A 12,968-nucleotide genomic window follows, 5' to 3' on the forward strand; every position below is an offset into this window, starting at 1 on the left:
TATTACCACCCTTTTCACTTTTGTACTTTAAAACATTTTAAAAGAAAAACAATGAGCTGGGGACACAGACCTTTGGCACCATTCTCTCCCCCTCCTTCCAATAGTCTTGAATGTGAAATCAAAGAAAACTAATCTTAAAAGTGGCACTGTGATCTTTTGCTGTAGCTTTCAAGTAAAACTAGGAAAAGTAACTTTGTTTTAAACTAGTGCTTAGATGCATCTACACGTGACACCTTAATGAGCATTAGCCTAAATTAATGCACATTAAGGGTGTACGTCTACATGTGCATGCCCTTAATGCACATTAAAAATGGAGAAGGTAGGCACAAATAGTTAACATGCATTAATGCTGTGTTTGTGGAGCAACTTGGAACTAACTTTAGTCTTAAGTCAGTCCACACACAGCATTAATGCGCTTTAACATCTGCATGCATAGAAGCCTGCCTAAACCCACTTAATGCACATTAAGCTAATACGCATTAAATTTAGGCATGCTTAAATGCATGTGTAGACACATCCAATGTCATATGAAATCAGATTTAATGTACCATCCCAAACTGTCCTGTAAAGTTTTACATTTCGAAGACAATCTGACAACGGGTTGGAAATGCAATCCCACTCGTTACAACTTCAGTGGGCTCAATGGGGGGGGGGGGGAATCTGGCAGCAGAAATGTATGTTTTTGTGCTTTCCACCTCTGAAAAGATTGTGTATTCATATAAGAATCCTTAAGAACTAGGCATACATAAAATATTTTTACGTACTTTTGTTCTGCCTGCAGGCTTTGTAGGGTGGGGAAAGGCAGAATCCTTTCTGTATGTATGGCCAAGCCATACTTACAAATGCTGCTCCATAGCAGATAGAATTCTCCACATATTACTACAGCGACTCCTACTGTCAACATATATCCAAAACATTCAGTTGTTACCATGTGAATCTTTATGAGGTCAGACTATGCCTCCCTCTTTTGTCCTGTTCCACAAAATGTTCATTATGCCAAGACACTCCTGTCCCAAAAGATAAGTTACATATAAGCAAGTATATTCCCTTCCCTCTTCCTCCTTTGAGGGGACCAGTCGGCATAAAAGCACTACTTCAAAAGCTCACTAGGCCATTATTCGTTCTATTTATTGTATAAGCAACTTCCCATTTCCACACCCTGGCTAATCCTCTCAAGTCACTGTTGATACTACTTTAGGTTTTGTGCCGTCTCAGGAAACCAAAAATTCAATGCCCAGGTCCATCCTCTCACAAGTATGATATTACCGTATTTTGTTTCAGGACTGGATATAATTTTGTTTGGAGGAGAACTGCTACGTTGCTAGTCTTTATAGGATATAAACAGCATCCATCCATGAACATCCATAAGGCATTAAACAGTTAAATGTAGTAAGTCACCAATTTCTGGTTTTAAATAGAAACCTTTATTTACATTATTATTAACATTGAAACACAAATATCAGAAGAGCAGTAATACCTTACAACCAACCCTTTTATAAATCAGCCCACCTGTTTTTTGCAATGTAAAGATGCAGATAATTTCTAGCAATACTTAATGTAAACTAAATTTAAATGCAATTCTCAATACTGTATGCCTTTGCCTGAGAATTTAAAAAAAAAATATTGCTCTCAGAATTACATGATTTCATAAATGCTGTATCATTCTGACAATCTGCATTTAAATCCAAAATAAAATGTGCGTGCTAATTGGTAAAACATTCAAATAGTTTTTTCTTATAACTGAACACAAATACTCTTGATTTTTTTTTAAACCACAAAATTAGAATAAGACTGGATAAAAGCAATTAAAGTTTATGAATTTTATAAAACATCGTTGATATAATCAAAAGGAAAAAACTGATAGGCATGTAGCAAGACTTTCTGCTATGCAGCGTGAGCAGGAGATGGTTGTAGTATCAAAACTGGTCTCTTATTGTTGAAAATAAGTTATACAGCTTTTCTTTAAATGTTCAGAAAACTATGCTGTAGAAGAAAACAGCTGGAGACACCAAACTCAAACATATTGTATGGATCATTTTGTTTATGGCTGTAAATACACTTTTCAATCTCGATGTTTTATTTAGAATCAGTGTTGCTATGAAAGGTCTCAATAATGCTAATTCAGAAGTTTAAAAAGGCTTTATTTTTTTATCAAGTTCGATCTAAAACAAAATCTTTGGATTCAGCAAAAAGTAGATATTGGAAAAATTCAACATTCTAAAAGTGGATGAGGAAACGAGGATCCTTGCAACATCCGTCAGGTACCACGTTTTAGAAGTATAAATAGAATCACTCAAAAAAAAAAAAAAGTTAAAAGGGGCACAATGTATACAGTATCACATATCTTAAAGATGTTACCTAGTCAACGCACTCAGGGTTTGCAGTTTCCATCAATATAATGATGAATGAAAAAAAGGTAAAGATTGTTCTATTCTGACTTCATTAAAAAAGCAAAAGAATAATTGCCTTTCAACTCCAGTGGGTTGCACCGACTCTACCAGTAAGCAAAAAACAAATAAAAGAGGAGGATGGAGGGAAAGATGGCACGGAGGGAACAATTCCTAAGGCCTTTAAATATCACGCGTTACAACACAGGTGACCCAGACTAAGGGCCTGAAACAACTTAAATTTTCTCCAAATGTATATTCTCAGTGCCAGTTGCAGAGACTGGATTCCATAAGGAATAGATTCTTATATTCTACATGACCTGTGGAAGCTACAGGACTGCAGCTGCATCTTCGGGATGAATGTTTGTTTGCACTGAAAATTATTTCCATTAAAATGGAAGATCATGGAAGTTCATTCAAGTTTCTGCAAAACAAAACATGACTTCAACTTACAGTACCAAGAAGAAAGTCAAAAACACTGATTTTCATTCACTCAGGAGAAGTTCAGGTTTTTTTCCTTTACACAGTGAACAGCAGAACATAAAGCACCATGTCTTAAAAATTTCTGGTTCACCTCCTTCAGGAAGTCACCAGTTGAATCATTGTTGTATCTGTTAAAACTGGAAAAACTGCAGTAGGACCTTTGCTTTTATAGAATCAAAAACCAAAAAACCTGCCAACAAATCGGATGAAGAGATTTGTAACCAAACACTTGCGAATACTGATATTTGTTTATAAAATACATTCATTACTAATAGAAAAAAAAAAATCAATGAGGTGCAGACATTATTTAAAAATGTGGCTTAATATCTTTCTCAAAGACTTTCTGGATGTCATGCAACAACTAAAATATATTTTTGCCATAAAATGTGATGGTGGAAAAATAATAAAATTCTTCACAACAGACCAACTTCTTTAGAAGAACATTTAGGGTTCCAATTAACAAAATAGCCTACAGTACAGATTTATTAACTAAAAAGGCAACATTACACACGCATATGCACGCACGCATATGCACGCACACATGTGCGCACACAAAAACTGTTGTGACAAGTCATGACAATTTAAAATCCAGAGAGTTGTTTTGTCCAATCGCCCTATGTAAAAAAGAAATGTAACAAAGTGCTCACTTAAAAGTAAAGAAAGCGTTAACCAACTGCTTAACCCTAAGCAAAGGCTCTTTTTTAAAAGCTATATATGTTAAGGATGTAAAATAAATGAAGCATCAAGGACCAAAGAAGGAAAATATTTGAGCTAGTCACCCACTCCAGGTCATTAAATTAAAAAAAAAAAAAGTTAGAAGGTCTTCTAATTGGACCTCAACTAAGCTGAGTTTACAGAAATCAACTTTGTTAAATATTTAGCTTCACAAACTCTGCAAAAATGAGTTAGTGACCTACAAAAGTCATACATATAATACAATATCTTAAAGATCATATTTACAAAATTTATTCACAAAAAAAAGACTGCAAAATTCTGATTCAGACTGCAGTGCCTTGCCTTGAGTTTTCTGAAGTTCATTTTTAAAAAGATGAAAGATTATTGCTCTAATTTCCGTAAACAGAAAACATTAATTTTGCAGTCTTTTCGATTAACAATTCTTAAAAGATTGCGTTTAAGAACAAGAGTACACCCTAACCTCATATTTATTAAATCCTTATCAAAGATATTGCATTAATCCATTACATAGCCTTTTATAAAGTGCACTCAACTGCACATCAATATGTAAATATTAGTCGCAATTGTGTTTAAATAATTTTAATTTATTTTCTGTAACCCCTTGCCATCAACAGAAAAGATTTTGGAACATTATGGGCCAATTCATTTTGTATTGCCACTTTGCTTGGGGAAATCCTGACTCCTGGGGGTAAAGAGGTTAAAAGCAGCATTTATATTCAGGAATTAATACAAGAGTCAAGGCTAGGAACTACATTCTCTGTCAGATATTCTTACTAGAGAAATCAGAATTCTTATGCACCATGACCTTCTCCAGGCACTTTGGTCTGCCTGTAGTTAAAGGGCTTTGGATAGCTACAGTAAATAGAAGTGGTATAATAAGGAGTCTACCCCACCATATTTACTAAAATGCCATTTCCAAATTCACATTTCTAGAGGCAGAGTGCCAAAAATATTTATTTATGACCATTGTTTTATACACCACCATATACAGTAATACAGAGACTCTGCTACTACTAAAAAAAGGTTTTTGCGTAAAGTCACTTCGGACATCTTGGTGATCAGCTGAAAAAAAACAAACAGTTATTTCCATAAGGCCAGTACTAGTTGCCATGAGGAATGCGTTGCTTTTCTTTATAATACTAGTGCATTGTTAATGTTGCGCATTCTCATTCGGAGATTGTGGTTTTCAATGTCAACAGTATTTCTGCGAGGAAAAAAAAAACAGAACAAATATCAGGAAAACGGTTGCTGAAAAATCCCCACGCAGTGCGTTCTGAACATGAAAGAATGCAAGGCAGTCAGTTTGTACTGGAGAAAAATATCCTTCGCTGGCTTCTCTCACAAATATCAGCACTGGACAGAGGTTTCATCTTCAAAATGCTTTACAAGCATGAACAGCTAAACTCTGATAAGACAGAGTTTTTACATAATCATGTATTGAATTCTGCACTCTTGAAAATTAATTCCAGTAAGAAATCTGTCAACTTTGGTCAGTGGCATCTTCACTCCTACACTGATGCATTATAGCTACGTAGAATTAGAACTGGAGCTACATAGGGCTGGAAGAGACCTCAGCAGGTTATTGGGCCTGTCCCCCAAGTCTGGAGGCAGGGATGCAACCCATCCCTGACAGATGCGTCTGTAAACTGTCCTCCAGTAACTGGATTCAACAGTAACCTGTGCCAATACTTTTCTCTCCCTACAGTTTTTCTTCTTCTACCATTTCATCTAAATATCTCCTGCTGTAAATTAGGCTCGTTTCTTTTTATTCCATCCTTGCTGGACATGGAGAACAATTAAATTGCTAGTCCCTTTATAACAACTTTTTAGATGCGATCACTCTTCTCTATCCCAACCAAAGTCTAATTCTTTCTTCATGGGCCAGGTTTTGAAAACCTTATTTTTGTTGTTCTCCTCTTGGCTCTCCACAATTTATCTGTGTCCTCCTTAAAACATGGTACCCACGACTAAACACTACTCCAGCTGAGACCTCACCAATGAGGAATACAGTGGAATAGCTACCTCCTGCATCTTGTGTATTAACAGGAGTGTCTTCCATCCCAGAAAGTCATTCCATTTTCCAGATACATCGTACTGCTGACTTAATTCAGTGTATGCTTCCCTGCAATCCTCAGGTCCTTTACAGCAGTAACGCTGCCCTCTTAGACAGCTTTTGTTTTTTATTTGCAGATTGATTTCTCCTTCTTAGTTTCTATATATTGCAGCCATCTACTGAATTTGTGACCATCTAATTTTTTTAGATCACTTTGAAGTCTAATCCTCTCCTCCAAAGTGCCTGCAGTCCCTCCCAGCTGTGCGTCATCCACAAATTTGACAAGAGTACGCATTATTCTGTCATCCAACCAGTACTAAAAATACAGAATGGTACTAGATCCAGCACAAGCTCTTTTGGGACCACATTCAATATAACTACTATTTTTCAACCAGTTGTGCTCAAACCTAATAGTAATTTAACATAAGCCACATTTCTCTAGCTTGGTTATGAAAAGTGTCATGCATGACTCTCAAAGATCTTATTAATATCACTTCAACTATTGTCCCACACAACCACTAAACCAATTACCACATTAAAGAAGGGACTTAGATCGGGTCACCTAGACAAGTCCGCGTTGTTCATCATCACTACCTTAATGCCCTTAAAGTGCATACAAACACCAGTATATTTCCATTTGGTTAGGCTGACTGGTCTTCAGTCCCCCAAGTCTTGCTTTTGACCCTCTTTTTAAGGGAAAGAGAAACTAATGTTTGCTTTCCTACCATCTTGTTGTGAATATTACATTACGCCAAGCAGCTGGTTATGATTAAGCTTTTTGTGGAAAGTGGAGCTGCCTCCTTTTTATCATCCAGTAGTTGTTCACCTCTTCCATGGAGGTAATAGACAAATTTTCCTTTGCCCTCCCCCACTCCCTTCTCATTGCCTTTTATGTCCTTTGATACCTGACAAAAATCTCAACAGGTACAATTGCTGCTTTCAATTTTTTAGCCTCTAGCACTTCTCCAGCTTTAGCTGCATGGAAGCACTCTTTGTGCATCTCGAGCCATAATCACGCTACTATTTGAAAAATAGCAGTTAATCCACAACGCACTGCCCAGCTTCAGCATTGTTTTAGTGTAATATCAGCAAAGATGGAGAACCTATTGAGGCAAAAATACAACTAGATACACAAACTGCTTGGGGGCCAGGGAGATTAGAACAAGCGTACGCAAGGAAGGAGATACCACATTGCATTAACTGGGGAAGGAGGAAATAGAAAATATAAAAGAATCTTATAACCGTTTAGACTTTTGGGAGTTGACCAGGCCTCTGACTCTCTACAGTTCTATCACCAGGGTGAATCACTGCAATCCTTTTACCTGGTCTGGGCCCATAGGCATCCCTGACATAGGCATGGTATTAAGGTTCATTTGTCCAATATGGCCACCGGTACCATTCATGTGCATCATATTGTAAGTTGCAGGGTTCCCCTGATGGCTAAACTGCTGCTGTGAAAAAGAACTGGAACACAGAAAAAACAATTAATGTTCCATTAGTATTTTATTGCACAACCTTTTACAAGGGACTGGTATAGTATAAAGACAAGAAAGGAGTGAACAAATCCTCCTGCATGTGCAATGGCAAAACTACCAACTTTAATGGAGTTATGATTTCATCCCCACTTCTCTGAAAGATGAGCGCTTCCAGCAATGAGGCCCCTTTGAACCATCTTAAATTATGCTCACCTGCTCCTGGCCATGGTTCCTGATGGCCAGCCCTTCATTTCAGGGGATTGGTACATTGGTGCTGTTTGAGGGTGCTGCATCATGGGATTTTGAGCAGGTCCAATTCTTGAGGACATCATTGGGTTGGGAGGGCTTGACACCCTACTAAATGCAGGATCCGGTTGTTGGTTTATTCCTTTGCAAAACAAAGAATAGACAAGCCACTAATTATCATCTTAAGGAAGTCTAAGTCTCAACTTCTTTCACTGAAGGGAGAAAAAAAAAAATTCAAATACAACATGCGTTTGCAAATTAAAAGGTGATAAATTCTGAAACCTCAGAGATCTAAACAAACGTTTAAGGGCAATACGCTAGTCTACTTTGCCCTACCTTTTGAAATTCACTACCACACTACATTATGCTGAAATGACATTTTATTTTTGCCTAAAATATCATTTGGCAAAATGACAGGGTGGCTTAATCCCTGCCTAATGCCAGAATTTATTCCATAGCAAATAGCTGTTATGAACTATAAAACTTAATTTTATAGTTAATGAGCTATACAAAACAGCAGGAAAAAGGTAACACCTTGGCAACAAAAACTGTCTGTACATCTCACCCAGAGTACAACGTATTTATGAACAAAAAATATTTTCAGTTTTATGCAAGTTTTCATCAACGTTTGGAAGTTTTCTTCCAATACTAGAAAAGTACTAGTGTTTTCTGATAGGAGCTTTTTTATATTTTCCTCACAGCTCATGTATATAAATTAAAATGTCCTCATTAGTATAATTTTACAGCATCATGGATATTCATGAGCCAGATTCTTTTAAACAATGGGTTAACAGTAACTGTAATAATATACATCTCACTGAATCATCATATTAGACGAGTCCACAAAAATCAATCTCAGTATGGTATTGTTTACTGAAAAGAATACTGCAGAATCTACTAAAATTGCTGCAGTGTTTTACAGCAAAAAGATTAGAACATGGATTTAGGATTATGTCTTACATTCACAATGATGACATCTCTATTTCAAAACTGGATTTTGAGGACAGTTGCATGACAGTGACATACAAGTACAACATAAATTCTAATATATTTCCACTGTTTTCTTTGAATGGACTGCTAAATAATAGCTCTATGCTAAGCCAAGTAGAAATGAACCATTCGGATGAAAAAAAAAGTACCAAAACAAGAAAGTGGGAAATCAGAGTAATGGACTGATGCACTAGAAAATGACACAAATTAACTGCATACTGAACAAACAGCAAGTTCCTTAAGAGCTCATTTTACCATGCTTTAGCCTTATATAAAACATTTTAATAAGGTAGTATAGTTTTATGGGATAAATTAATGGTCAAGTCTGAAAAATACTATATGAAAGTTTTAGCCCAAGATATAAATAAGCTACAGTTATGAATGGTCATTTCTACATGCACATCCTTCCTCCTAAAAATCTCTGGACTTAGATTTCCTACTGCCTGCAGGAGTTCAGCCATCCTGCACTTTCTAACTTAGCTCCAGTTAGTAAATGTAGTTTAAGGAATACTGAAGCTGTGATTTAAAAGACAGCAGCCAGAGTAGAAAGCACTGCACAGCAATTGTGGTCACTGGAAAATAACCAAACAAGGAAAATGTGAACGCTTCTGTTTTGAATATTTGATACTGGATTTTCACATAATAGAAACATGTATATAAAATAGAATAGAAATGTGTTTGAGAAATAACCAAATTGCTGTTTTATCGGTGACTGACAAGCAGAGTCAAGAGAATAGCTGAAATGAAAAATGAATTTAAGTTATGGATCAGTAAGTATACAGGTGCCTGCATTCTTAACAGAAAGAACCCTATTTAGTATCATTTAATCATGGGATATGTTCAGGATATGCTTAGTCTTCCATCCCTCCCTTCCCTCCACACAGACACAACCACCTGTCCCAAATCTCAACGTTATCTGGAATATTTAGGTATAGGTAGATACGATCAATAAAAATGAAAAAGGGAATACAGGATGAGTGAGGACAAAGAAGTGAGACATTAGTATTAGTACCGTAATTAGGTGGATATGGGAATTGCTGTGGAGGAACTTGAGCCATCGGGGGACCTGCCAAAGCACTATCCATGCTTCCTGAGGCAGTCACATTTGGTGGGGGACTGAAGGCTTGAGGTTGTTGCTGCTGCTGCTGCTGCTGCTGCATTATCATTGCCATCCTCTGCTGTCTGATATGATGACTTAATAGCTCCCTGTTGCGCTGAGCCATCATCTGAGCATTAAGAAAACCTTGCTGCTATCCCACAAATGAACAAAAAATAGCACGTTAGAAGAGATTTTACACGTAAAATTGAATTCATGCCAACCTTCCACTAATATACAAATGATAAAGAAGAAATGCATTGCAGTATCTTGCTCCTGTTCTTTTCCTATGGGTATACGACCACTGGCAGACTGCATCTGTGGCATAGCCTAATAGAATACAGGTGCTAGTGTTCATAAGTTGGCAATTTCAGAATTATCACAGATAAAGCAAGAATCATTTTTCAGTGCATAAGACAACATCCTAAGGAACCGAGTGAAGGCTTGCATTCTAAAGGGATTTCTGCGAAACATGTTTGTAGCCTGCCAGCTTTCAAGCATTCTGTTTTTTGAAGAGTGAATGTGATAATTACTCACCTGTGGTCCCACTTGTGGCTGCATAACTGGCCTCATCACTGGGGCAACAGTAGCACCTGGATTTTCCATTTTCATCTCAAGTGCTTGACGAGTCTGATTCATAAACTTTGAGAAAGACAGGTTAACAATGTATTAAGCTTTGAGTTCATCAGGTGCTAAATTAAGTTACAGCAAACTCCTTATTGGAAAAAAAAAGTTTCTGAAAACCCATTTTTTAATTTGCATCCAGAAACCACAGTGGTTAGTGGGTTTTTTACTTTGTTAGATACATCTGAAGCACATACTTCTGATCAGGTTTAAAGATGAAGTCCACCCACACAATATATTAAGCAGCCTGGTATTAAATGACCTTCACAAAGTTCTGGTAACAACACTTTATGCAAAGCTTAAACAAACCAATTGCTGATTCTTGTACTGCTTATCCCAAATTATCCAACAACTAGGCTTTAACTTTTTCATCTCTGTTAAAACTATAATAAAAGAAAGTTCGTAACAGCTGCTTCATAAAACCTATAGGTTGATTTAATACTATGACACTGCTCAAGAAGAAAGATTAGGGGTAAGAAGCACTTACTATTATATTCTTTTACATTATACTTAACTCTCCAAACCTCAATGGTCTGATATTCCTTATTATTCAGAACTTGGACATCTGTTCCCCACCCTCTTATGCCTATACCATGATGATAAGAATTCCCTCAATTATCCAGTACTTTCACTATTGAAAATGTATTCGTTTCCTATATAAAAAAGGATATTTATATTTTAGTCAAAACCAAGGGACATCCTTGTGAAAGCAAAACCTTTACCACATTCATAAAATCTATCTCGTTTCTTATAGCATGCCTGTTACCATAGCACCTACAATGGATCAGATTCATATGGAAAACAAAACAGTTTTAGAAACCACTACCAGTTATTTATTTAATGATAATCACATTACATTTGAGTTTTTATTTGTGAGAAAGTCTAGGGTTTTTCAGCAGATTAATTTCCCAATAAGATGAAATACCACATATTTATTAAAAGCAAAATCCAGTAGCATTTACTGTGGCACTCACTTGCAGAAGACATCTCTGTGCCCGACAGCTTAAACAAGACTTAGAACAAAAGCAAGACATTAAACATGGATGTACTGTATATTAAGAATATATTCAACAGTATTTTTTTAAAATAGTAAAAATTTGGAAGGGGTAAGCTCTTATGCTTCAGGGCCTAAACAATCATTTAACTGAAGGGTTTTAGAAAAAAAATAACTCCTCTATAGTTGTCTCCAAAATTTCTTTTCAAAACTTCTTGCACTTTCCTGTAATAGCTGCTGTTAAGATGACTTGACTAGATGGACCCCTGTTTAAGCTGGAATATCAATTTCTATGTTCACCTTATTCCTTTGAAGTAAGATGAGTATGGATCTCTCCACTAAAATAATATACTCTGTCTTTGGAGTAAGGCATAAAGTGTAAATACAAAAGCAAAAAGATTACCTGCTGCCCCTGAAGCCTCTGCTGGAGCTGCATTCGGAGTTGCTTTGGTGTACTGGTTCGGGGTCTCATCACACTTGCTCTAGGATGCACACTTGGGAGTGGAAAATTGCTCTGTTGGCTTATCTGATTCATCATTGAATTAAAAGATGGCTGCTGTCCTTGCATATTACTAAAGCCTCCTGGCACTGCTGTCCCCTGTCCCTGATAAGGCTGGCCATATAATGGAGGCTTCTGATCAATCATAACTGCAGATTCCTGACCTTGAAATGTATCTTGCTTGGGTTCCAAAGTTTGCCCCTTTAACAGACAATAAGAATGCCAAGAAAAATGCTGTGATTTAAAATACTCTCACAAACAGGAAGTGCTGAAATAACTGTAAAATCAACACAGGCTGTGATCATCCTTGAAGACTAATGATTCTTGCTTGAACAGAGCAGTATGCTTTTAGTGGGCTACTAGTTTCCTTTTTCTGGTTTCAAGGCAAATAAGACTAATAGAAGTGACTTTTCACCTCAGCTGTTTTACAATAGTTAAATACAATAATAGCAACCAAAAAAAACTGATCATAAACTTTAGTCTTGAAGTTTAGTTACACACTGAAGAATGACTTTGTAAAAAGTAACTAAATTTTTTGTTATTCTCCGATTTCAAGATCAAGCATCTTCATTTTACAAGATCCCCTGCCCTGATTTCATAGAATCATAGAAAATTAGGATTGGAAGGGACCTCAGGAAGTCATCTAGTCCAATGCCCTTCACAAAAGCAGGATCATCCCCAAGTAGATCATCCCAACCAAGCCTCTAGTCAGGTCTTAAAAACCTCCAGGGATGGAGAGTCCACAATTAAATCAGGGTAGCCTGTTCCAGTGCTTTGCTGCCCTCCTAGTGAGAAAGATTTTCCTAAGTTTTTTATTTCCAGCCATGCAAACTCAAGTTGAAAGTGGAAAGCCATGCTATATTATTTTGGGCTTCTATATCATTGCTAGTAAAATTGCTATCTTGACATGAGTCAGAAGAATCCAAACTCACTGTCACCTTTCTTTTTTCACGCCCTTGTGACAAGGTGTTTAGCAGAATACAGATTTATCGGAACCTGACATGCCACACCACAAGCGCTTCTGCTATAGCTTGAACTAGCGACCTTGGGGCTGTCGACTGTGCGCCTTAGTGCCTGAACCACCCAGCCCTTCTGCTGTCACTGTGCTAATAAAAGTAAAATAAAAAAAACTCAGCATCCATAAACGTTGCAAGACAGAAGTGAGAATTAAATTTCTGATACATACATATGGTGTCTTCTTACTTACGGCATTTTTATAAAAGTATATTTCAAGGGCTTTTCGTACCAAGCTTAAGGAATGCTCGCTAGTGGTTTTCAGAGAGTAAGGTTCAAAGAGAGTAAGGTTCTAAAAGAGTAAAGTGGAGAGAAGGAAGGAAAGGAGGTGCCAGACCTTTATTGATTTTCATTCCACATGCCAAGATCATCAGGAAACCGCAAAACAAATGGCTAAAAGGATCTTGTTAC

At 36.9% G+C, this 12,968-nt stretch overlaps 1 protein-coding gene across 5 annotated transcripts in view; it reads right to left on the minus strand.

Moving 5' to 3' along the window:
• Positions 1-769: 769 nt before the first annotated feature.
• NCOA3 (nuclear receptor coactivator 3) overlaps positions 770-12,968 on the minus strand; it is a 145,630-nt gene continuing 133,431 nt past the window's right edge. For 3 of the 5 annotated variants that reach the window (XM_019539571.1, XM_019539569.1, XM_019539570.1), the window contains 6 exons: positions 11,448-11,744; positions 9,964-10,068; positions 9,343-9,580; positions 7,308-7,482; positions 6,942-7,083; positions 770-4,770 (listed from right to left, as the gene is read on the minus strand). In XM_019539571.1, the coding sequence (XP_019395116.1) occupies positions 4,759-4,770; positions 6,942-7,083; positions 7,308-7,482; positions 9,343-9,580; positions 9,964-10,068; positions 11,448-11,744 (969 nt within the window). In that variant the 3' untranslated portion in view covers positions 770-4,758. Of the gene's footprint in view, positions 4,771-6,941; positions 7,084-7,307; positions 7,483-9,342; positions 9,581-9,963; positions 10,069-11,447; positions 11,745-12,347; positions 12,850-12,968 lie in introns of those variants that run through there. The other 2 variants (XM_019539572.1, XM_019539573.1) reach the window with 2 other exon arrangements.

Source organism: Crocodylus porosus, unplaced genomic scaffold (assembly GCF_001723895.1).
Source record: "Crocodylus porosus isolate Cpor-Errol unplaced genomic scaffold, CroPor_comp1, whole genome shotgun sequence".
Classification (NCBI taxonomy): domain Eukaryota; kingdom Metazoa; phylum Chordata; order Crocodylia; family Crocodylidae; genus Crocodylus; species Crocodylus porosus.